General features: G+C 48.7%; 1 protein-coding gene across 1 annotated transcript; it reads right to left on the reverse strand.

The window, feature by feature from the left end:
- Window positions 1-1,091: 1,091 nt before the first annotated feature.
- On the reverse strand, window positions 1,092-27,511 carry LOC135239300 (transcriptional activator MN1-like). The gene is made up of 2 exons (XM_064307869.1): window positions 22,715-27,511; window positions 1,092-3,504 (listed from the first exon to the last, which is right to left on the reverse strand). The coding sequence occupies exons 1-2, from the start codon at window positions 26,256-26,258 to the stop codon at window positions 3,299-3,301; spliced, it is 3,750 nt and encodes a 1,249-aa protein (XP_064163939.1). The 5' UTR covers window positions 26,259-27,511; the 3' UTR covers window positions 1,092-3,298.

A 27,511-nucleotide genomic window follows, 5' to 3' on the forward strand; every position in this document is an offset into this window, starting at 1 on the left:
GTCCAAAACCATGCCTACACACAACAGCTGAACATCTGAATGTGCCAATGACCAATAACTGTGGTAGTCAAGTCTGTTTCTTCAACACGAATATACCTTGCACCTGTTACTGACACAACCAAGGACTACTTTCGTCATAAATGGAAGTTCCAAGTGCATACATCCCTGCTAAGGAATTGACACATGCTCTAGATGAGAGAGTGAGGTTTCACTCTCTAATGCTGCTGTGGGTGGCGCGACAATGAGCTGCCAATCATTGGCAAGTTTGAACCAATCAGATTTCGGTCACTGCAGTAAATAAAATGGAGTGATTGGTTCAAACTGGTGAGCCCCTCACAACCTATTCTGGTCTCTTGAAATCTTACTGTTCCATCTCTGCTAAAATGTAGACTGTTCACAAAGGAATAGCATTTCATAATAACATACATGTTCGATATACTTCAGCTGTGGATATATTCCATTACAAAGATTTTACAAGCTTGAATGTATTTTGGAATTTGATAATTAAATTTGGCACAACTGGGCTGGATTTAAGTAATTTATTTTTGTTGCATAACTGCACATTTTATTTGCGCAACATTGGCCACAGATTTGAGTATCTATCAATACTAAGAACACTAAGAGAAGGGAAAGCACCACACATTAATTAGTGTGCTCAAAGCAAAATACAAGTTTTCAACATGGTAAAATTGAAGTCTGGGCATTTAATTTTTGAGTGAGGAATGGTAAATGAGAGCACAATGACCGATGCTCTCAGGCACAGACATGACCCTCTCGTGCTGCTGGTTTTCACTCTTTCCCCCCTAAACATATCCAGTGTTAATTTAACTCTAACAGTGTACATCATCCAATAGGGACCACATGGACTCTGTAAGACTCATATGTACTCTGCAAGAGTTTATTTAATGCAGAACATTTCTCTGCATAACTAGGGACTCATTTTAACTCCAGGAAACCAGGTAAGTGGGACCTCTGTCCAATCGGATCATTAAGCAATCTACTTTCATGTAGAAATGAGCGACGGCAGTTCTGCTGGTACTGAGGGTCAGATTAAACTATCCCGGCTGTAGAGAAACACAAGTGACAAAAGCTCACCATTAACATCATATTTATTGTTATTTAGTTGCTCAATAAAACATATACAGATATATACAATATGCAGGAAAACAGAAGACTGCACTTAACACATCTTTTCTAAAAAAAAAAAAAGAATAAACTCAGATTGTGAGTTGCCCTTACAGTCCTCAGTCTATCATTTCCCAAGATCATCTGAACTGATTTCTTTAAAGATTACAAGATTGCCTAACACACAGCATATGTCTTCTTATCTTACATGTGCAATACCAATGCCTTATTTCATTTCCTTAAACCCTTGAAAAGTGATCCCTCTCTCAAAGTCACCCAGGCAGTCCTATACCAGTGTTGGGAAGACAAGACCAAAAATGAAAAAAAAAAAAAACTAAAACAAACAAACATTAAATTCCCTCAAATTTAAGGAATTATGCACAAATATTAAGAAAAATAGGGGCAGTTACAAATAATGTACCTCCAGCTTTTGGCAAATACGTACGTCCATAAAGAAAGCAGCGAAGACCAGGAAACTGTAAAAACAGGAAGAGGAGACATGTTGGAAAGAAACCTTTGTAATTTTTCAGAATGCCAGTCATAAAGGAGGTTTCTGTTCCCATAATAAAATAACTGCTCATGGCAGAGATCCTCAAATCTGGGCCTGGTACCAGTGGTACCGCTGGTCTTCCATTCTTCCCCTCCAACCAGAGACTGATCTGGACCTGGGCCACCAGCGGTATCTCTGGTCAATCAGTGACATTAATCAATCAATTCAAGACTCAATTAATCAGGTAGCAAAGAAAAACCAGCAGCAACTACTGGCTTCACGGCCTGGAGTTGAGTATCTTGGGCTTGTGGGTTGTAGTCTTTGTGTTCTGTGATGGCTGCCCTTTGTAGCTCAGGCTGGCACACTGAGGCACTGCCATTCCAAAAAAGCCTGAAAAGACCAGCTCTGTTTGTCAATTAAAGCCCTTTTAAATAGCGCAGCTAAACCCAGTCCCGGCGTCTCACAGGGACAATGGGATTCCCTTTGGGGAGGGGGGGGGGGGGCAGAGAGAGAGAGCCCAGCAGGCGCACAATGGGAGATCTTGGCAAAAAGTGAAAGAATATCGGATTCCAAATAAAGGAGCAGTGAACGGAGAGGACCTCCGTTTGCCTTTTAAAGCCAGAAAAAAAGGGGGGGTGGGGGTGAGGGTGGGGGTAGGGACCCGCAGAAGTGCCGTTTCCCTCAGTGCAATGCCAGGCACTTGCTGCTTGTAATGATGGGGCCCATTCGGGCTCCACTCTGGAGTGTCTCACACACACACTCGCATTATCCAGGCCCCTGTAAGTGTGGTACAACCGATATCAGAGATGAAACTTCCGCTCAGCTTCTCAATCGAGGGCTTGGAAGAGCGGAAAGTCCTACCCCTGTGTAATGAAGAAGCCCAAAGTGGGAGGGGCCAGACGTAGCACACCTTCAACACCGACACAAGGCGTGCGCTAGGCCCGTTGCTACGGAGTCGTGCTCGCTGTAAGCGGTACCGTTCAATGCTTCCACAGCGGTTGCCATGTCCACACAAGCAGCCCCCCTCCTCCGCCCCGCCCCACTTCATGATTTCTGTCCTCTTAGACCGCGAGCTGATCAGCGGCGACGACCACTGGCAGCAAGTTGTGGGAGGGGCCGAACTCTGGCTCGAGAGAGGCGCTGGAAAGCAAGCGGCAGCAGCTGAGAAGGTTTGGGCGCGAGCCTGCGTTAGCCTGCTGTAGTCCAGGGGAACAGACGTCAGAACTCCAGACGCGAGGTTGCTCAGGGGACACAGACAGAGAGAACATCACCGTGGAGATCAACGCTTCCTCCTGTCTGCCGGTTCAGGATAAATGTTAGGGGAATTATGAAAAAGAGCGTGTTAACAGAGATACTCGCTTGGAATTTAAATAAAAATAATAATAATAATACAGCAAAGGGGGAAAAAACAGTAATAAACAACACTGGTATCATACTGCCACAGCCATTTCCATCTTATATGGTTCCTCCACCCCTCTCCAGTCCCTTATATATATATATTTTTTTTTTGTAATATTTTGTTGATTTTCTTAAAAAAAAAAAAAGAAAAAAAAAGGATCAGTCTGAGGTCTCCAGGTGAGGCCGCTTCTGCAGGCCTGATTGGCCGATCTGCGTCTTTCCCAAGCGGCCCCGCCCCTCGTCGACACGGTCGCCCCTGACGACGATGTCCATGGGTGGGAGGGGTCAGGTGAGGGCGGCGACGAAGGTGCCGAACCGGTTGGAGATGTCCGAGTGCAGGGAGCGCCAGGACGGGACAGGGCCCCCCCGCGCCTTTCCCTCCCCCAGTTCGTCCGTACAGTGGACCGACAGGCACTGCAGGTGGCCCCCGCCCCCCACGCCCGCTCCAGGCCCCGCCCCGGCCACGCCCTTCACCTGGGGAGGCTCAGCACCTGAGAGGACACAAAGGGGACCACGTTAGACAGGGAGGGGTGCACTGAGTGCAGAAACTACCCCACCAGCACAAGCAATAACCAGGAATGTGATTTCCCCGCCCCCATTAATGAGGAAATTCAGATTTTCAATCCAGAGACAGAGGACTTAGGTGTGTCATAAGCACACACTCATTAAAAGGCTTTGCATGTCTGACAACAGGAGAAAACTTTCAACAGTAAAGCCAAACACTAGCGGCCTCCAGAGTCATTTAGGGTCTGAAAAAGCCACATCCCTGAGCGAAGAGGAAATCCATCAGACCGTTGTATTTAAAACAGGGTGCCGTCTCCATCAGGAGGAGAAGCAGAATAACACATATGTTCCAGAACCCCCCCCCCAGCACCATTCAGCACCCTAACCTTTACACCTTCTGAAAATAATCACAAGAAAATATTTTCATTGCTTTTTCTCATGACGATTTATAAGAACTGCCTTATATTCCTCTAAAAAAAAAAAAAAAAAAAAAAGGTACAGACTCTGGAAATTCTGAAGGAAATGTGGGAAGCAAACCCAGCCACCCCCGGCCCCCGGAACGTCTGCCCCGCTTTAGAATGAATCAAGTTCCTATGAGGAAAAAAGCCCTTCGACAAATACGACCGTGGCGTGTTCATTCTCCGCTGCTTCGCTCTGGGGGCCGGAGAGAAAGAGCGATGGCAAAACGCCAGGGGCCCCCGCGGACCTCCTGACCAGCCAGGGGTCCCGGCTCGGCCCAGCCCGGGCGCCACCTCATCACTGCACTGATTGGCTGAGTCCCCTGGGGGCGGGGCTCAGGCTGCGACTGAAGACCCCATCTGACTGGCCGAGCTGCTGCTGACCTCTCCCTCTCACCCTCTTTAATGGGTCTGGACAGGTGTGCTATATCTGCTGTAGTGCTAGGTAGGGAGGCTACACTGTAACAATGCCTCTAATATAGCCAGTGATATAGACAGCAACACGTACAGTCACACACACATACACTCAGGCATACACTATCTCACACACACACGTACACATTCATATATACACAAAAACACATGCATTTACAACACACAAAGCTCCAAGTTTAACTGTGTGTCTCTGTGTGTGTGTTTTCTTGCTGTTGCTAGTGCAGATGAAAAAAAGCTAGACATAGCTCTGTATATTTCTTTTGTTTACTTCATCTTTACTTCATTCACTATGAAATTTAAAATTTAAATACATTTTTTGCTAGACATCTGAGTGCAAACAGCACCTCATCTAATCACTGAGATTTTTGGCTATGCGCACCAGCAGAAATATCAACAATTTTATCTCCTACTGGCTGTTGCGAGCAATGGCGCGCGTGAAAAACAGATCTAACACAGAACACAGCACTGTCGCAAGTGACAACAATCTTTAATTACTTGCATAAAAGCGGGTTTGCATTGCCACTTTCATACTCACACATAAAATAAGCACAACCAAAGCTGTGTTTCTACGACAGCTGCCATTACACCGAGGATGGACGGTTACGTATATAGCACATACAGGAACTGTTTACGCAGTACACGCACCGCACGCGCACGCATGCAGACAAACGCACAAACACGCCCACGTGCGCTTTAAATACGGCAGGGAAAATTCCACACGCACACGAACATTGACACAAAAACGCTGACAAACGTAAATAAAAAATAGATCAAAAAAACACGAGCACGTCAGCTGCAAATACACTCCGGATAAACATGAGTGGGTTACTACATCTCTGGCGTGTTCGCCAGCGCGGAACCTCAACTGCCTCGGCGCCCCACATCACCGTGTCCGATCCGCATCGGTAAACGCACGGAGAGCAAAAAATCAGACCTCGCGATGTCATACAAAGTCGTTTAAAAAAACGGGGGAGTGGGGCTTCGAAAATAACGGAGATGGATTCTGGGGAACAAACTCTCTCCTTTGAGTAAAATTGCTGTTGTCATGTGAAAATTAGCACCTGCTCCATCTTCACTGAAGCCAGAAGATTGATGAGGACGAAGCGCTAACCCGTGCATTAAACTGCAGTTCTTGGATCAGCGTAAGGAATTCCCATGATTTTCTGCGGAGGACAGCACCAGTTCCAGCTCCTAATCACAAAGGAACTCGGCTGTGTATTTAAAGCTGTTTTAAATCTAACGTATTCTAAAACACCTAATTATTAACGTTTGATTTTTAAATATTTCGTAGACTGTGATGTAATGTTTTGTCATTACTTTCGTCAGATGAAAATCAACACCAGCCCTATTTTGACATTTGACCATTTAAACTGAAAATATACTGAATCTCACTATGAACATCTATACATATTAAATATATGCATATCTAGGTAATATTACAGAAACTCCCAACAAATTCTGACTAAGATTTGATAATATCAGTGATCCCTGGATAATACCAGTGAGAAAAACAAAACATCGGAACATAATGACACCATAAAGAAGTGTCTTCCAAAATAATAATAATATTTTGTACAACAAAGTATTAGGCCAAAATATGACACCACAATGGTTTGCAGAGCAAAGACCATATCTGAATATCATAACCAGTACAGACATGATTTGCTCCTGTGGAAACATCTGCAAATACATGCTCCAAAAAATTATTTATGACCATCAGTGCAGAACTGAACAGTCAAGCGGTTTCCCATTTTGTAGTTCTACAAGCTAGAAGCACAAGCATAAATCAGAAAAGTAATTAAGTTTTTTTTCTTCTGAATAATAGTCATACATTCCAGTTTGTCTGAAAGCAGACAAAGGAACTGAACAGGACTGACAGATAACACTGCGCATTTTCTGCACTACCACTGTACACACACACACACACACACACAAGCATAAATACACACACACACACACACACAACAGCATAAATACACACACACACACACACACACACAAGCATAAATACACACACACACACACACAACAAAGCTATCACACACAAACGCACAAAGATAAATACACACAATACACACGCATAATCACAACAACACAGCATGCAAGCACGAACACACACACACTTGCACACATACAAATCCCAAACACAAACACACAAACGCACACAAACGCACGCACACACACACACATTTTACGAAGCAGCGCGGACAAGAAGAGTGTGTGACAGGGAGAGGACGGGCAGCTTCAGCACCCCCCCCCACCAAACAGACCTTGGGGCTTCTCAGAGGGGTCTGGGGGCCTCATGCGCCTGTCCGCACCTTTAAAATCTCCACCAACCGGCGGATTCCGTACCCAGCGCCGCGGAGAGGCGGAAACGGCGACCTACTGGCGGGAGAGTGGGCGGGGCCAGAGCAGACGGGCGGGAGAATCCCCCCCCCCCCCCGGCCCGTCTGGGCGGGGCCCAGCGGAACAGAAAATCAGCGAGGTGTGGAAGAAAGGTCAGCGAACAGGCCGCTGCTCTGCTCCTCCGCCTGAGCCCGGGGGCCCAGGAGACAAAGGGAGGAGGAGAGAGGGTGATGGGGGGGGGGTGTGTTTGCCAAAGGGGGCTTCCCTCACACCTCTCAGTACATCACCCCCCCCCCCCCCCACCACACCACACCCCCCGCCCCAACCACACCCCCCCGGTCCACGCTGGCTGGACACAGCAGGCTTCTTCCCAGCCTGGATGCCCAGCCAAGCGTCTCCCTGCCCTGCCAGGCTGACACGCCCGCACACTGACAACAACAGGGCAAGAGCCCCCGCCCAGCACACTGCTGCCCACACACACACACACACACACACACACACTGTGCGCCCTGGGGCACTGTGCTGACACATGTATGCACACGCACGCACACACACACACACATACAAGCATAAACACACACACACACAAAGAAACAGACACACAAGCATAAACACACACACACCAGGTTCTAACAAGGCTTGATTCAGCAATTTCATCATTTGCTTAGCTCATTAACTTACAACGGCGAACTGGTCCTCCCAACCCTGCTCCAATAATCAGGAACCATTTCAGACCCAAGAAACTAGGTGAGATGATGCAACAGTGGAAACAGTCTTAAACTGACCAATTATGTGCTGAGCAGCAATGAAAACCCATCAGGCCTTGCGGCTCTCCAGCACCAGGGCTGAGGGACCAATGCGACAGGGAGAGAAACCATTGCACCATAGAGTTCTGTTGAGACCACAACGCAAATATGGAAGGAAATGCAGTTTATTGTACGTGCGTCTGTACAGCACGACCTGTCCTTTATATGACCTGAGCACAATACGTGACCCGGACTGACGCTGCAGACAGAGCTAGGAGTCAGCACTGTTCACACTGCTTTCTGGCTCTGGTAAGTTACAGAATGAGCGCGTGCGTTTCTCTGTGACCCGACTGGGTTCGGGTGAACCTTCTGCCAAAGGGATCTCAAACAGGAATCCCGCCGACCCCTCAGCGCCTGCTGGGTTTTGGTGTGCGCCCACACGCAAGCGCTGAGTTTAACACAGACTGGCTAAGGGTCCACACACCTCGTTTTCAAGGCCCAACTAAGCTGCTGACTGAAGTTAAACCACAAAAAACCTGCAGAAACTGCAGCCCTGGAGGACTGAAGTTTGAGAACCCCTGTTCCACGGGGGTTGGAACGGTCGACCCTGGTTTGTCTGTCACAGAAATGCTTACGCCTTGCCCCACCCACAACTTACAATTAATCAATCACTTTGGCTTCATCATCACACAGAGGGACATTGCAGTTAGAAAATGGGCCTACGTGTACACAGAGTATACTAGAAAACTGGAGACATACCAGAACTACAGTGCAGAATAAATAGAGAACAATGTAGACAGAGATATAGATAGAGAAAGAGAGAGATAAACAGTGCTCTTTGATTAAACTCCCACCAGTAGAAAGTAAGTTCCAGCAAAAATTCATGATGTGACCAGCCTTATAAACAACAAGGCCTTCCCTGAATCCAAAAGTACCACACTCTCAGCACCACTTTCAGCCAGATAAATAATTCAGCATTGTAATTATATTCTACTAGAAGATAACATTTAAAACGTCCAGGGCTTTTCCTGCCAAACAGTGTTTTGACAGTCCTGTCTTCAATAAACTATCTGGGAGGAAAGAGATATATAATTGTGCAAATCTTAATATTAATCTACACAAACGCAGCCCCCAGACATGGGAATTTATCTCCCCTCTGTGTGTGTGCTGCCAGACGAATGCAAAGTCAGAGCACGCTGCGTGCTGTGGCTGCGCAGACTTAGCCATAACTGTTTGTGTTTGTGTCCCTCGCGGCCTTCAACGTCCGCTCGCGGTCATGTGACGGAACAGCGCGTCTTCAAATCCAGCCAAGCCCAGTCCACATTTAGATCAGATGTTAACACTGAACGATTCCACAACAGAGTGGACACGGCAGGCTCCCCCACCGGAGAGCTTTTCCCAAGCGCTTAAGTTTAGAAAACACTCGCAGAACACCACTAACTGGCTTCAAACATAAAAAATAACGTTTAAATGAGAACAGTGCAGCAAATCTGGCTTCATTGGAACAACACCGGGAGTGTCTGTTAACGGGGTCCTGTTAAAGACCAGGCCAATAAATGAAGACATCACAGAAAAGACTTCCGGGCACCAGCTGTCTCTATCGTGCTCCTGCTCCAACTTTGTGGCGTAAGATCACAAACATGTGATTATGATGCTCTTAACTGAACATTCTAATGCTGATGTAACAATCACTACTGGTAATTCAAAGCAATGGAGTTCTAGAACACTGACTTAGAACTTTGAAAACACATTCCAAAAAAAACCTGTTCGTTCAAAGGGTTAAATAAAGAGTTAAAAAGCCCACAGAGGCTCTCTCTCTTCCTCCCTCTCAGCAACTCAACAGCTGCATGATCGACTCCTCTCTGAGTCCAGCCAGCACACTCAGAGATAAAAACCAGCTTAAATCTCCTCTTTGTCCACTTGAACCTCGGGCTGCGGCCTGTCTCGGCCGCCCATCGCGAGCACATGCACTCTCTCTCTCTCTCACTTACAGCTTAATCTCAGCGGCGGAAACCGAACTGCGCACCAAACCCAAAGCGCAGACCTCCACGTCATACGCAAATATCAAAGACGTGCATTACTGAAATATATCTAAAATCTAATGTGCTGCTGCAGGGAGCGCAGAGGGAGACCCTTGTCCTGCGTTTCGCCTCAGTCAGACCAACGCTCCGCGCTGAAGATTGATTTGTCTGGCCAGACGTATTTTTCACCGTTATCTCCGCACAGAGTGACGTTTCGGTCTGTTCCCCTCCCCGACCGCCTCGCTATCAGTATTCCATCATTCCCAATTTGTTATTCCTCCATATCCGTGCGGAATGACTGGAATTTTTTCTCGACTGCGGGATTCGGCAAAAATAACTGGACAGAGGGAAAAAAAAAAAACTCAAAGGGGGAGCAAGGGAAAGAGAGAGAGAGAGAGAGGGTGAAAAATAATCTTCACACCTCAAACCATGTGCACAAGCTGACAGTAATTCCATCACAATATTTTTTATTTAAATCAACACTGAGAGCAGATGTAAGCGCACACTTACTTGGACGACTATTTTTAGATTTGAATTGGAGGGAGCCTGAAGTTCATATATACAGCCAAAGCTTTTTTTTTAAGGAGCTAAGGAGCGTTTGCGCAGTACACACAGACCGGTCCACAGCGTAAGCTGCAGAAAAACACCGCCGCGGTAAAGATCTGCGATCGGCCAGCACAAACCACTGCGTGAGGAAGTACCCGCAAGAGAGCCGGCCATTATCCAGTAAGGCGAAGGTTCGGGAAATCCAAACCCCCTCGTCCCCCTCTTCCACGGGCGCGCAGCCATGTTAAAGACACCCTGTCCCGCGGTCCGCTGAGGACGGGCGGGCGACGCGTAGCAGACGTCGGGTGCAGATGGGGTTTTAATACGGCGCGGCGAGCGGAAGCACCGCTTCATTCAGCGCGCATCATCGCTGGAACCCAAACTGCAGCAGGGGAGTCATTCAATAGCCTCACCTACCGCCTCACCGTGTGCCGCTTCCCCATTTTAATCTCAATTACGGCTCTGCGCAGCGGGCACCGAGGAGAAATATCTGGCAACAGGTCATGAATATGTAACTAAAAAATAAAAAATTTTGGCTGTTCCTATTTTATTTTTTTGGGGATTTTTAGGTTCTTTCGTTTCAGACTCGTGCCGTTGAAACTGCGTGTGACAGTGAGAAGGGGGCGAGGACGTAAGCAGAGTGCAAGACGTTAAACAAATCTGCAGCGCGTCATAGATTTGTTTAACGTCTTAAACAAATCCGTGGCGGCAGTGAGGTATAATGGGTAAGGAGCAGGCTGACTCAGAAGACTCTTGATCTTAAAAGAACACATCCAGCGTTAAAATGGACTGGAATTGCTCAGTAATTGATTTGTAATTGTGATCTGAATTGTTGTTTTGTTAATGCTTGTTAATTTATAAAAATAATGCTTGTAAAATGAAAATTGATTAATAAAGCTCTTCAAAAACCTTGCGCTTTCAGTTCCTGACTGCTTTTAATTGGTTTCATGAACCCCAAAATGGCTGGGCCAGCCGTTCTCTGACGAGTTTGATGTGGGTGAAAAAACTCTCTGCAGCATACACTGACTCCAAAAAGTAACTGATGACATAAAGTAGCTCCAAACAACTGTGAGGTCCATTAAAGCTCAGTTTGCCACTATAGCCGTAGACTAGTACATGGTACACAGAATCTGTAAGACACACATAGATATACATACATAAACACACACACACACACACACACAAACACATGTACGTACACATCAGTAAGTCACACTTGCTCAGCAAATAACAATTACAGTCATGCTGTACATTCAGCAGTGTGTGTGCATGTATTCATACATGTACGTGCGTGTGCATATGTGTACAGTACATGGGCAGGTGTATGGCTGTGTCTGCATGTGTGTGCAAATGTATATTATTTGTGTGTGTGATGCATGTGGGTACTTGTGCCCGTGTGTGTGTGTGTGCAAGTGTGCATATGTTGTTTGTGTAAGGTTACGTGTGTGCATGCGTGTGTGTGTGTGTGTGTGTGTGCGCACGTGTGTGTGTTTGACCGAGAGATAGAGAGCTATGTTGACAGTGTACTGTGACAGCCCCACTGAAGCTTTGGCCCATGCGATTGGAACAATTGGTCTGACAGAAGCCCCCCCCCCACTTCCCACACTCCCCAGGCCCAGGGCAATGCTTGTCCCAGCCCACTGCATCAAGCCCCCACCCTCGGTGGGCAAAGCCATTAACCCCTTCTTCCCCGCAACGATTTCAGCCTGTCTGTCAAAGACAGAAACAAAGCAACCTTAACCCTTTAAGGTGTGAGATCACAAACATGTGATTAGAATGTTCCAAATCAAACATTCTAATGCAGATGAAACAATCGCTACTGGCAACTGAAAGCAATGGAGCTCTAGAACACTGACTTAGAATGTTGTGGGGGAAAAAAAACCTACTCTTCACAGGGTTAAACTGACATAATGAGCCTTTCAGATCCTGAAGGGTCTTTCAGAGAGGCCTCTGGCCTTGTTTTGTTTTCTCTTCCTGGCGAAGTGGTATTCAAGCCTGCCCCTGGTTGGGAGGGTTAGATCCGGTCACGTGAACCAAGCTTGTGTGACCCGGCTGCTTTCCTGTGACCCAAAAAGTCCTGGTCCGAACACCTCTCGGTACCGGACCCAATCAGGGTCTTACAAGGCAAACTAAACCGAGGGCTTTTAAATCAAACAGTTCTCTCTCTCTCTCTCTCGCTCCCTCTCCCTCACTCTTTCTCTCTGTCACTGCCTCCGTCCCTCTCTCACTCGCTCTCGTTCCCTCGCTCCGGAACCTTCCGGCCGCGCTGTGACACGGGGGAGTAATAAACGGCTCCGGAACGTTCCTGGAGAGGGCGAAGCCGCTGGCCAGACCCCAGCCCAGCCGGAACGCCATTCACTTCATCAGGCAGCGCTGAGAGCCCCTCCAACCACACCAACGCAGCTCCCGCCTCCAAGCCCTACCATACACTCTGTACACATACATAGTGTATACCAGCATATACCGTTTACATTTGCTATGTAAAGGCTGTGTAAGTTGCTCTGCATAAGAGCGTCAGCTAAATGTCTGCAATGTAACATACAAAAAAACCAAACAAATGAAAAATTGCTATCATCTTATAATGCAGACACTGAATGCATCAAAATCCAATATTCAAAGGGAGGGCTACCTACACCAAGCCAAAGAAAAATCATCACATTTTTCCGACTTTAATTTTTGCCATCCCACAGGAATAGGATTGGTGAGTGATTTCATTTCAGCAAACAACTTGACAGAGTGAGCTGTCCTTCCTTTTGCTGAAGCACAGATGTTTTATTTTGTTTGTTTTTTAAATTCATTTCAGATATTCATGTTGCTCATTATCTGAAATGTTGTCGCACCAGTCACTCTGTGAACGTTTGGGTGGGTGGAGTGGGGGGGGGGGGATCTTTCTGGATGTGATGAATGTAAAATATCCATCCTCCCTTTGTTGGTGGCATTACACTATCCCAAAAAAAATGCGAGTAAGCACTTCATAGACGGTCACTATTAACACAAATCACAGAAAAACGATAATATATACAGAGTGCACCCAAAGTTTTTAGCTTAGGGGGCCAAATCATAATCCAAGCTATGACCTGCAGGCCAAAACTTTAAAATTAGTTCACATCAGTTTTTTTTTTTTTTTTTTTTTTAAACCTCCCGTTTCACAGGCCTAACTGCCTAAAGACCTTGGACAAGGCGTTGGTGTCCCTGGCCTATATGAACAAAGAAGGAGATTATAAACTTATAAAGTAGAATGCCTTATTTGGCACCGGAGAGCATAGGACAGCCACTAGGGTCCACCCACAAGTCCACCCCACAGCTCAAGAAACCGACGACAGGTCCGGTCCTCCAGAACCGCCTTCATCCGCAGGGGAACGCCTCAAACGCAGAAACCAGGTCAGCCGCTCACGAATAAATAAGCCCCGCCCCCCGCTCACCTGTGAGCGCAAACGACTGCCCAGCGAGGAACTAATTAGCCAAAAAAACGGCCAGGCTGCACACGTGGCAAGCCACACGCAGAGCTGCGCCGCGCCACTACCTCCCAGCCCGGCGGTAAACGTGCGCTAAGCGCCGGACTCTCCGACCCGGCGCCTAATTACATCACGGGACCAATCCGCAGGCAGGACCAGAAGAACCGGAACACCGCGCGCCCAGGGTTCCGCCGCTATTCCGGGAGCCAATGGGAAGTCTCCGTTCGGCGCGGGGGATACGGGGGGGGGAGACATTAAGACGTTAATCCCACACGCCATCGCTCAGCCGCACGTCTGCACAAAGGGGCGAAGGGCTCTGAGCGCCAGCGCCGCACACATCAGTGCAGCGGCTTTGGAGACTCCCCGCCGCGCGTCTCTCCCGCACGGCACAATCAGAGGGGGAGACTCCACACGTGCCACACCAGTCTGTTTTGTTTTTTTGGGGTTTTTTTCTCGGGGGGGGAGTTGGGGGGGTGAGGGTTGTTTTCAGGAGGCAAAACTGTGGAGCCCACAGTGGAGCCGCCACATTAAACTAGCTAAACACACTGCAGCCCTGTCGGCTGCCAACTCAACAACACACTCGCACAAATGTATGTGCAAAGCACGCGCGTACACACACACATATTCACCACACACACACAAATACATACACACATATTCACCACACACACACAAATACATACACACATATTCACCACACACACATAAATACATACACACATATTCACTACACACACACACACCATACACAAATACATACACACAATGTGCAACATGCATATATATATACACACACACACATACACACATATACACACAGACGCAAACACACAAACAAGACGATCCTTAATGACTCAGAAGTCATGCCTGAAACAGCTGACAAACGCTGCCCTATCGAGTTTCACGCCCACAATATGCCTGGCTGCCACAGCCCCAGCCCCCATTACCTCATGTGCCCCCCCATCCCCACCCCCAACGCTCTCTCGCATGGACCAACAGAGGCCCATTAGAGGCAGCCTGGATAAGGAAACTTTCATTAAATCGGGGAGGGGGGGGGGGTCGTCCCGCAGAACAAGTGCAGCTCAGTCAGAGCTCCCCCTGTGCGTCTGGGTACCAACGCCAGACAGAACGACATTTCTCACCCGTAACTTTCGGGGTGGGGGGGGGGCGGCATTTTTTGCGTGACCACCGCCATCATTATCAGCGCTCACCGTGGAGACTGCCGCCATTACCGTTGCTAGGGAGCGTGTGAGATCAGAGGGGTGACCCGCCGTCTCGAAGCTGAAGCCTTGCACCTTGTACAGACAGCCCCAGGAACCCAGGCCGCCCTGGCCTGCTTCAAATTCCTCAGAATGTCAGTCATATCTGCCTGGTAACACACACACACACACACACACACACACACACACACACACACACACACACACACACACACACACACACACACACACGCACACACACACACACGCAGCACAACACACACACACAACACGCACACACGCACAGACATCACACACACACACACACACACACAACACACACACGCACAGACACACACACACACACACACACACACACACGCACAGACACACACACACACACACATACACACACGCACAGACACACACACACACACACACACACGCACACAACACAAACACACACAAACATACACACGTACACACACACACACAAACACACACACGCACAGACATATACACGTACACACACGCACACATACACACACACACGTATACACACACACACAAACACATACGCACACATACATACAAACAAGTACAAACACACACACACAGAAACAAACATAAACACACACACACACGCACACACACAGGTACACATACATACACACATACACGTACATGCACATACAAACACGCGCACACACACACACACACACCTTTTCTGTCTGCTTAAGCAAAATTCCACTCTCCAAACAGGCTGCAGCATCCGCTGGGCCATCCAGGGCCCCAGTCTGTGAGCCTCAGTCTGACTGAGACCGAACTGCTCCTCAATCGGGGGGGTCTAAGTGCACCGCCCCCCCTGACGGGGAGATCCAGCAGCGCCCCCACAATGAGGGGGACCTCATTCAAGCTCATCCCGTCCCGCAGCTAGGAAAGACGGGTTTACTGAGACCGACATCGCTGAACCACCGCAAACCACACAGGCGAGGCACAAGAGGTAACGGCACAACGAAAACTGCTGTCAAAAGCCCAAAAAACAGACTGTCTGAAAAAGGGGCATGTAAACACACCCTGTAAAACCCAGAGCGTAAAGGGAATTAGTATTTTTTTTAAACTACCAAATGATTTGCTAGCATTGCTCGTTCATGTGACTTTCTGTGTGGTGACCGGTGTGTGTCAGAGAGTGATCCATCAGGGACGGGTACTTAGCACAGGAGAGGTGTAATCTCCACCCCCCTGCCCCTGTCTCCACCCAAAGGTGCAGAGACACGGTCAGCTGGTGCCAGGGCACAACTTTGGCAGAGCATCCGGAAAGTTCTCTCTCCTCGTCTCACAGTCCCGCCATGTCACACCTCGCCCAGCATCACGACCCCCCCCCCCCCCACCCCCACTACACTGACATCCTGCCCTTAACTGTCCCATGGGGGGGTTCGAATTCTGTCTTTTATTCTCACCAGAAAGCAAGTCAAGTACTCTTCCAAACTTCAGCAGGGATCGTCAAGGTGGAGCAAAGGGTAGATTTGGGCTGGCGGAGGGAGGAGTGGAGCGGGCGGCGGGGGGGGGGGGGGTGGGGGGATTTCGTAAAAATTCCTCCGCCTTGAGCCAGTCGTTGGCAAATCTTTCCAGAGCTTTTCGTACTTTAACACCGACTAACGTATGCGCAGAACATACAGTAATAACAACATTTTCATAACCCTTTCCAATGGCTGCACCCGCCCCTCACACAGCGTCCGATTTTCCAGGGTAAATAATGAAACACTGTGAGCGCCTCGCCTGTTGACACGGCAACACGCTCTACGCCTTCTCGCTGGGCTCAGAGATTCCATGACAGGGTCGTAAAAGTGCGGGAGGGGACGGCTTTCTGACGTTCCGCCTGACGCTTCACTCACGAGCGACCGTTCCTGACTTTCTGCAGGACGTGTGTCCCTCTGTGTATAGGCCTACTGTGCCTCTCGCCGTGCATTACACGCAAAAATAACCAAACTGACATACGTATACATCAGCGAAGAACCATTTGTCATTTAGGACTCATGTCATGACCAAATGCTGCCATTGATAGACCACTGGGCCCAGTCTAAGGACTCAAACTAGGTCCAAAAGCCTTCATCTATTGAATTTTTTCAGTATGGCCAATATAGATATTACATTACATCTCCGCCTACTGAACTAGGTCCTTCCTTCTCCTCTTTAGGTGGCCTACAAGGTGCCTGCTTTCTTTTCCACAACTGCAGCCATACAAGCAGGGATAATTAAACACAGATAGGATTTTGGCATCATCACTGCTCACTGGACACCAGAGCGGAGCTCCAGAAATCACAGGGTACATTTTTAACAAACAAATAGAACAATAAGAGGACAGCGAAAAAAGGGATATATAGACACATGGTATCCACCAAACAGTTGAGGGTTGTTCGGTTTGTTCTGTGATTGGTAGAGCGCCTCTCAGGTGTGTTCCAGTCCCATACCTATTTTACTATCCCAGCTTACAAGGTGCTAGCCTTCTTTTCCTCGACAAAGACCCAACAAGGTGCTCATCGTGTTTTCCTCTACAGGTACCCTACCAACCCTGTCCGTCTCCAAAACCCGCTTACTGGCCCACTATTGAGTATACAAGTTATACTCAACAGTATGCAAGCAAGCTGTTTCGGACAAGGCCCTATCTTCCATTTTCTCTATATGTACACTACAAGGTGCCTGTCCCTCCATTTCATGTATAGGTGTCCTACAAGGTGCCTGTCTTCTTTTCCTGTATAGGAGCCCTTTAAAAAGCCTGCCTTCTTTCACATGGGGATTAAGTGTAGAGCATAAATCTCACACGTTCCGGCATGTCAAAGAAATTGCTGGTTTTACAGGTGTGTTGAGCAACAAGCACTGTGTGCATTTCTTTCCTTAAAAAACACCTCTAATATTGCAGCTTTAGTAATACCTAGCATAATCGTATCAGCTCTACAGAATTTGGAATATAATCAATGTAATTACTTAATGCAAATCTATCTATATTATTATGTTGATCATATTAATGGTTTATATAATACATATAAAATACTGTTGAGATTTTTTTCGTTCTAACTGTAATTACTGTGCATTTTGTTGTGTTCTTCTGATGCAACAAAGATGCAGAATTGTGCATGACCAGGGACAAACATAGAAAGTAGGGTAAGCACATTAAAAGATTTAATCCTCTTACTGCTGTTAAAGGAAGTAGACGGTCCTCTCGCAAGAAAACAATTCATTGTGATTTCTCACCACATGAACACGCATTCTTACAAACAGGAAGCTCATCGGGTAGTCAGTTTGAAGATGCATGGCGATGTAACGAACATTTCTAAGAGCATTTTTATTTGGTAATATGCTTCATGTTTAAAATGGTCGTGAGATTCCAAACAGCATATCATCAAACTTTTCCCTGAATATTATTAGCCTTCTAGTGCCTTTGCATTGTACCAACTTTCTCTCTGTCCTTTTCTGGAAAGCGCTTTGAGCAAACTATGAAAAGCACTGTATAAATAAAGTTAGGAGTTATTATTACCTATAACTGAATTAGGTCAGTAATCCCTGACATGTTTATTAAATAACACTTTAAAAATATTTAAAAAATTTTAAATAATAATTAAAAACAATTTAAAACTACAACATCAACAACAACTATAATAATAATAATAATAATAATAATAATAATAATAATAACAACATCTATAATATTACAGTTCATTATTCAAAAGTTGGAAGGCTGCACTGGCCCATGTGAAAAATAATACCATCTAAATGTTTTATAATCCTTTACTAATTCACCATGCTTCATTAAATCATGCCTAGTCATTACATATTGTCAGAAGCTTTCTAAAGCAGGCCTACACGTCAGCAAACTAAGAAAATACAAAATACACAAAAATGCTGGCAGCACAGCCGGAAGGATGTCTTCCACGACAATAACGCATTCACTTCCGAGTAAGCTGGTGTCAAGTCCGCCTGTCCTTTAACTCTCTGTTACGTCTTTAAACGCGTTGATAAAAATACAAAAAACCCTCGCGACAAATGAATGCCTGATACCCATAAAGTATACAGACCTGCGTAAGGACATTGGCACTATTGTAGTGATACTCTGGATATCAACCGTGTTCGTTCGCAGATACAATCTAACGGCAAAATGGCATATTTTTGAGCAACGAATTTAAGCCCATGTTGCACGTTTGTTTAACTTAAATTTAAAAATAACATTCCAGAGACCACTGCGCAAAAGTGCAAAAAAGTAATTTGCTTAAACTCTTGCCTCCAAAACGGATAATGCGCATGTTGTTGTACTACTGGGGACTTCTAAATTATACCCATCGATTGCCTGTAGGCTACTCTGCTAAATAAACGAATTTAAATGTAAACAGTAAAAAATTAACTGAATGTGGAATATAGCCTAGTAAACATATATGCCCGGTATATATACTGTGGTCGTAATTTTTACAGTTTCATGTTATCGGGCTATATTATGGTGATTGTGTTGGTTTCATAATCCAAAAAATAAATAGGCCTACACTACTTTTCTACCATGACTTAAGCCACAATCTTTAGAATTTGCTCTTTTAAAATTGGACAACTCTTTAGACAATTAATTATGAATCAATTAACTTTACCACCATCGAAATCACTGACTCACAATACAATCGTAAACCTATTAATCACGTTGTGCATTCAATTAACGTGTTATTCTTGTTTTAATGTCAGATTTTATGAGCCTATTCCATAACTGCTATGGCCTTCACTTAATTATAACTGCAACTTCTCAGTTTACTTCATTAGACGTTCGTAATTAATTGATTTATGGAATCTTCTGCAGCAAAAAGGAATCATGCGTAAGAACAGTGTGATTTGCTCACTAGCATGGAAATAATTTTATTCCCACACGTGATATCTTTCATTAGCTGGTCGTGAACCGGAAAAAAACAACATATTGCGAAAGTTAATAACACTACAACGCGCAGAGACGTGTTTACTTCCCGTTGTGTTTAGAATTTGGAGATTAATAAGGTGAGCGTGGATGGGGCCACTGATAGCCTATACATAAATTGCGGAATTACAGTTACCTTATTCTGTGTATCCTACTCTGCATAATATTTATAGACATACACATACAGTAGAGGCATAGAGTGCAATTCACACAAAAAAACGTTTTTCTTCTTCGATGACTGCAGCATTTAAAGGCGAACCTATCACGGATTGTGATTTCTTTTTTCATGAAAAGACCGAAGCTTGGGAGAGGATAAAGAAGATATAGAAACAAAAGAGGAAGGGGTCTGCCATGCACGACTCTACGTTTTTTAATGAGTTTGTGGGTCGCAGCGAAACAAAGTCATTTCCAAGCTGGACAAACGCTAGTGAGAATGTTGATGCACTGCGCGTCTACTCTCCGTTTTAACAATAGCCTACCGGTCTCCGAGAACCGTAGCCTACTCCATGCACCCGCGATTAACCAGAACAAAGGAATAGTGAACGAAGAGAAGGGTATCCCCCATTCACAAGCGGGAGAGCGAATCGGTAGCTCTTCTTTGGTAGGCTACTTGCCCGTCACATTATGCGCATCTCATTCTGTCCCGCTGCTACTTCCAAAGCGTATGCAGGCACTGGCTTTTGTTGTACATTTCCAGCGTCAGAGACAGAAAAAACAATATATAGCCTAATAATGCAATTATTTGGAAAACATTCTGAGAACTTTCAACAAACAATTAACTTTGTATATTGAGCATAAACTATTGTTGCTGCATCACTTTTGATAACTTTATCGGTGGAACAGGCTACATCATAATTTAGTTAAAATAAGAATTCATGGGCTACTCCTAATTCACCCGCGGGCTTAATTCTAAATCTTCCTCGGTCTTCTTAAGTGAAGCATAGCCCTAGTGAAAATAACACCGATGGGTGTTTCTAGCTTCAGCATCGATAAAGATAAGTACAAATGTGTGTGCCACTGGGGTTCACCACAGACAAAATCCGCGTGTTACCCTTTAGCCTATTTTTGTTTATTTTCTAAACAAATTGTGACAGAGATATACACACATGGTACTTTAATCTAACTAAACTAGTCTGTGCACATTTGTGTTAATCGAATTGCCAACACGTTTGTGTATTAGCTGAAATATTTTTTCATGCGCCCTTTCAATCGAACAAAACGGTTAATCGGTAGGGGTTCGACTACATAAAGTCACCCATAACTAAACCGAGATCCATCAGTCATTCGTTACGTGTATTAATTGCTGTCAACCGCACACTACTTGTTTAAACGAGCGGGCCATTATGTCGTAAATTAAAGGGCCATTTCTGGTTACACTTTTTATGACTAAGAAATCGAAATGACACGAGCTAACGTCGCGTCAAAATAGGTCTTCATAGGAAAATTCACAAACTTGTTCACCTTTAAGAAGTAGTAGTAGTAGTAGTAGTAGTAGTAGTAATAATAATAATAATAATAATAATAATAATAATAATCACAAAAAAATTACTTCAAGTTACGCTTCCTAATGGAAAGTAGGCTATTTATGCAGAATATGGTACGTAAATAATACATAATTGTATTAGCTTAAAAACATCAAGAAATCCATGAGAATAAGAATGAGTAAACTGAAATATCTAGTCTTATCAGGTCACAACACCAAGTGTGTAAGCACGCTTCCCCGCGCACGTACATTAAGCAAATAAAGCTAATCTATTCGCCTACCCAAACAGTGTAAATGTTCTGGGGCATAATCCACTGTTTGATGAGCAAATCACATTAGTATCGGCACGAGGACAAGCTGGGGGAACATTTTAAATAAGATTACAGAGGAGGGGGCAACGCAACGAATGTAATACCATCCTAAATAGCAACAATTAGGATCAGTTAAATGGGAAACGCTGCCGTTACAATGCTAAGGTCTGCCATTAACCGCAACCCCCACCACCCAATTTATCCGTTCTCCTTTACAAATCTAAAATCAATCCACTTTCTCAAACCAGATTATCCCCCCGTAATAACAAAAACAAGCAGTGCAAAAAGACTGGAGAACCCCACTGTGAAACTTGCGTCTCTCCTCAAAAACTGATTAGCTGCTCGGTGTTGTTTTTTCAGCCGGAGAACCCAGTACACGAACTGCACCGAATGACATCGTGGATTTCCCGCAGTCTTGCGGTAAACTCCCCTTATTAGTTTTATACTTAATTGATCCACCGAGCCATGCTGATACACAACATTACGAACACATTTCGCACTGGAATAGTAATTTTGCGTTTGTAGACTTTAAACCCGTCAGTGTAATTAGACTATTGCACACACACTAACAACTTAGTCACTTTCACCTTTACTAATTATTTTGTTAAATTATACAATGATTAAAACACAATATAATGTATGGTATTATTATTCGATGCTTTAAGACGTCCAAGTCGGAAGCACTTTGCTGACTAATTGGAGATAGTTGACTATACATGTGGCACTGGGTTTCAGAAGTCAATCTGTGCTGTTACAAACAGAACCTACAAGTATGTTTACTTTTGCAAACATTTGTTATAGGTATTATAAGATAAGGGGGGCACAGAAGTGTCAATATTTTTTCCTTAAAACAAATGCTTAGGACATCTCTATACATTATGGCATTTAAAAAAACAGACAGCGCATACTCACAGTGCACAACAAAGGACACAATATAAGGACTTATATTAATTCCCCAATTGTATAAACACTGTTTTAACTGTAGCCTATCAAATACTTCAATTAAAAAGCTGTGTGCCTGTACTTCACACAACCAAGTTGTGTGTATGGAATACAAGGCCAGAGATCTTGTGTCATTTTTTACTTAAAGGGGGGGGGGGGGGGGGCTTAGGGTTGCTAAGTAAAAAAACATAAAATCAGCTTCAACCTTCAACTCCCAAAACACCATTTAACCACCATGGGAAACACATGAAGCCATCAAACCCCGGCGATGCGCCACGCTTTCGCTGCCAGGAGCGCGGGCGAGCTTTACCTTCTTTGCTGCCGCTCTGCGTCTTTGTCTTGTCCCAGAGCGCCAGGGACTTGCTGTCCTCCAGCCCCTCCATCAGGGCCTTGTCGCTGGGCACGTACCAGGTGGCGTGCTGCTCCGCCATCAGGGTGTCCAGGTCGATGCTGCCCATGGCGCCCTTCCCGGGGTCCGGGCTGCAGTGCGCCAGCTCGCCGTCCCCGCTCTGCCCGCCGGGGCAGTCCGCCGCCTTCTTGGCGCCCTTGGCGCCCAGCGGCTGGTCCTCGGAGATGCTGAACTGCTGCCGCTGCAGCTGGATCTGCGCCTGCAGGATCTCCAGCGGGTGGACGTCGTCCTGGCCCGAGGTGCTGGAGGGCGTGCGCACCTGCTCCACGCCGGGGGTGGCGGGGTGGCCGCCGCAGCCGTAGCCGTCGGGCGCGGAGGTAGAGTGATTGGCGACGCCCACGCCCACGCCCAGCTGCTGCTGCTTCTGCCCGTGCACCGGCCCGTGCTCGCACCTCTGCATTTTCGGGGAGCTGGTGACCAGGGGGCTGCGGGTGGGCTTGGCGTTGGTGTCGGAGCTGGAGGAGACGGCGTCGTCGTCGTTGTTGCTGTTGCCGTAGCCGACGGGGGCGGCGCCCACGTCGTCCGGGAAGTCCACGCGCGGGGAGCTGGCGTCCGACTTGGCGGTGCTCTGGATGCCGCTGTCCAGCGAGGACATGAGGTCCGGCTGGTCCCCCAGGAGCAGGTCGCCGGCCCCCTTGCCCCAGGACGGGGACGTGAGGGGCTTCTCGTGGGGCGTGCCCCCGCCCCCGCCGCCGCCCCCCCTCTCCCCGAGTCCCGCCGGGGGCCCCTGCTGGGTCGGGCTCACCACGGAGTGGCACCCCTCAGAGGGGAAAAAAATCCCGGGACTGGCGTGCTCGCTGTCCCGTCTTCTCCTCCCCCTCCCTCGCCCGCTCCCCCCTCCCAGCTTCCCCTCGCCCCCCGGGGCCGCGTCCATGCTGTAGTTTGGGGAGAGGGCGCTGGCTTCCCCCTGCCCGGTCTGACCGGCGGGCTTGCCGCCGCTGCTCCCGGCTCCCGCCATCGGGCCGCTCTGAGAAGCGGCGCTCTGGAAGTACTCCGCCCCCGCGCCGCTAGCCCCGCCCGCGCCGCCGCCGCTCACTTCCTGCTCCGCCTGGCTGGGCTTCCTCTTGCCCTCGCCCGGGCTCTTCTTGTTGAAGGTCACGTTGAGGTTGGGCGCCCCCAGGCTGGCGATCATGTTCTGGCAGGCGGTGGAGAGCGCCGCCAGGCAGCTCTGGCCGAACACGTTGTCCTTGGCGCCGGCCTTGCTGAAGCTGCCCAGCGACAGCGCCCCCAGCTTGCTGACCGAGGGCCGCTGGCCCGGCGGGAACTCGGGCAGGGGCGGGTAGCTCCGGGGCGAGGTGGTCATCCCCGGGGGGCTGCCGTGGGACGGGCCCTGCCGGCTCCCCCCGCCGAAGGGGAAGGCGGGCTGAGCCCCCATGGGGGGTGCGGCGAAATCGGCGGGCCGCCTGTCCACGGGCGCGTTGGGGTGCATCACGCCCGCTCCGGGGGACTGCATCTGCTGGAGGCCCGCCATGGCGCCGTTACCGCCGAACTGCGAGTGCAGGCCGGGGGAGTGCAGGGCCTGGACGTGCCCGTCCGCCGGCATGCGAACCGGGTCCCCCAAGCCCACCCCGTTCACGCCCGGCCGGAAGAGCAGGCCCTGGCCGTTCTGGAGGCCCCCCAAGTCGTGGGGGCTGGCCTCCCCGGGCCCGGAGGAGCCGCTCATCCTCCGCGCGAGCATCTCCCCGGGCTGGTGGGGGCCGGGGAACCAGCCCTCCGGGGGCAGGTGGGGGTTCTGGGGCTCGAAGTTCCCCATCCTCCCCCCGCCGTCCCGCTCGAAGTGCGGCTGCGGCAGGCTCCCGCCGTGCGCCATGCCGTTCTGAGGGACGTCGCCATGGTGACCCAGCTGCTGGAGGCTGGGCTGCCTCATCCTCTGCTGCTGCTGCTGCTGCTGCTGGTTCCTGGAGGCCATTTGCTTGATCATCATGGCCGCGTTCTGCTGCTGCTGCTGCTGCTGCTGCAGGGCGTGCTGCTCTGGCCCCGCGTGCTGCAGGGGCGGGAACCCGTCGGTGACGGGCGGGGTGAACTCCCCGGGAAGCCCGGGGTACGCGGAAGGGGAGAGGTGGTTCTCCATGCCCCCGCCGTTCCAGGCCCCGCAGCCGTCCCCGCCGTGGCCGCCGGGGAAGTCGAACCTGGGCCTCTTCCCCACGTTCATGTAGGGGGCGTCGAAGTGTTGCAGTCTCTGGTTCGGGGGCTGCTGGGGAGGAGGCTGCTGCTGCTGCTGCTGCTGCTGCATGCTGAACATATGGTCCCCGTAGGGGTGCATATTTCGGCTCTCCAGCCTGTGGACGGGGTACTCAAACTGGTTGTGCTGGTTAGGCATCATGACTCCGCCCACCTGCATGCCGGGGTTCCCGGGGCCGGGCTCGGCGTGGGGCGGCCGGGGCAACCCCCCGGGGCAGGAGCCCTGTCTGGCCAGCATCTCCGCCTGCTGCTGCTGCATGAGGGGGTGCCTGGCGCCCGCCCCCAAATCCACCCCCACGGCCCGCTTCCGGCCCCCATTCCCCAGCCTTTCGAAGTACGCGCCATGCTGCTGCTGCTGCTGCTGCACCTTGGAGGGGCCCAGCACTCCCCCTCCGCGGGAAATCCCGGGGTTGCCGGGGAAGTTGCCGTTGACCGCCTGGCGCCCACCGTAGTGCGGGAGGTGGGAGTCCGACTCGGCGGGGGAGAACACGGGCATGTCAAACTGCCCCGGGGGCGGCTCGGTGGGGTAGCCGTAGTCCAGCCCCTCCACCCTGCCCTGGGGGGGCAGCCTGCGGGGCTCCAGGCCGTGGGCCTCGGACGAGGAGGGGAGGCCGTGGAAGGAGGAGGCGCGGTTGGGCGACTGGTCCAGCGGGAGGCAGGGGGCGGGCACCGCGTGGCCATTTCCGGGCGGGCCGTGGTGCTGGAAGTCGGGCATGCTGCCGGCCTGCTGCTGCTGGGGGAACCCCTCCCCCGCCTGGCCCTCGGCGAGAGGATCAAAACCCTCCCCGAATCCCTGCTGGGGCCCCATGCCCCCGCCGGCCCCGCCGTAGCCCACAAGCCTACCCCCGTGCAGGCAGGATGCAGCGGGGTCGGGCCCCGCGAAAGTGCTTCCAAAGTGGGGATGGTGCTGATGTTGGTGGGGGTGCCCGTGGTGGTGGGGTTGCTGGCTGTTGTTGCTGTTGAAGAACGTGTGCATCTGGGACTGCGGCTGCTGCTGCTGCTGCAGAGACCCCGCGTGCATGTCCGCCTGGCCCCGCTGGTGGAAGCCGTACTGCTCCGCGCTCACGTTCATGCCGAGTCCCAGCATCGGAGGCTCGTTCAGGGGACCCATGCCTGGCTCCGCAGACACGGGCGGCCCTCCGGCATGAAACCCCGCGCTCTTGAAGTGGGAATTCATGTTCAGTCTCGGCTGGTTTAATCTTCGCTCTCCTTGGACACAGATTCTGCCGTCAATCTGAGACCCAAACTGCTTCAGCCCAAACATAGCTCCCCGGGATCAATCCCGCATGACAGCCCGGTGCTCGGCTGTCGTTGGCACGGTCTCCTTTTTGTAAATCTCCTTCCCCCGTTTATAAAGACAAAAAATGAGGAGAAAACGGATGTTTTCTCCCCCCCAAACAAATTAATTTGAAGTAATCACAAAGAATTGAGGCGCACAAAAACAATCCAAACAGCATTAGTCTTAAAACAAATCCTACGAATAAAACCGGTGGGGGAAAACTCGCACCGAACTTCACATTTTGCTTCGCAAAGAAAAAGAATTAAACGAGTTGTTCACTCTCTTCTTCAAACAAAACTAACCAAACTGCAAGCCACAAAACAGGGGAAAGGCACGTCCACCCGCCGGCTATGCGTGCTCAAAAAAGAAAAAAATACATCCTTTCTCGCGCCCTGTATCATGAAGTTCAGAAGCGATAGAATTCCTTGACCGTTCGCTGTAAATTAAAGTGCCTACTTTCAGATGCACGTTGCACATCGAGCACTTGCAATTGTCATTTGCAAACTAAATGTTCCTGAACTAATTATGTTTGCTCGCGTATTGCTGCAAGCATTCCTTCTTTAAAACAGAAGTTAAAATTATCTTCCCGAGACTTGTGGTGACAGGTAGCCCAGACCACGGCAGCGCTGGAATGAGCGCGTTATGTGAGGGTTCGGCTGCCTATTATTGTCGCTGAAAATATTCCAGGTTGTTATCAAATGTCCCGGTACAAGCAATCTAGGGTCCGAGTTAAAGACCCCATCCTGACCTCAGTCCCAAACGTGCAAGGGTACAAATAAGAATTAAGATGAAATAGACACCATTTATATTTTTAAAATTCAAAAAGTTATTCGTTAATTTAGAAATCCCCTTGGTTTCTCGAACGAATTGTATTAAAAATAAAAATGAATTAGACGTCCACGTTTTTGTTCGTGCAATCCAGCAGAGAAAAGGTCCCTTTATCGTTCGTGTTCGCGGATGAGTCATGCAGAGCGAAATTTATCCATACTCCACCACCACGGCGCGGCTTGACAAGTGTGTTTTCCCGGTCCTGGACATTTGCTCTGAGAATAGCTACGTGCAAAAGCACCGAGCTCCTCTCGTTTTCCCTTGCCCTCGCTGTCTTTCAGCCACTTACTTCTCCGGCTCGCGTCTTCGGTGTAGCCTACTCCTCTTTCTGCTGGAAGCAGTCAGTCTCGCGCTTTGCACTGTGAGATCACCGCGTTCGGAGAACTAGCAACAAGTTTTGCATTTATGCC

The sequence above is a fragment of the Anguilla rostrata genome, chromosome 14, assembly GCF_018555375.3.
Source record: "Anguilla rostrata isolate EN2019 chromosome 14, ASM1855537v3, whole genome shotgun sequence".
In the NCBI taxonomy this organism is placed as follows: Eukaryota; Metazoa; Chordata; class Actinopteri; order Anguilliformes; family Anguillidae; genus Anguilla; species Anguilla rostrata.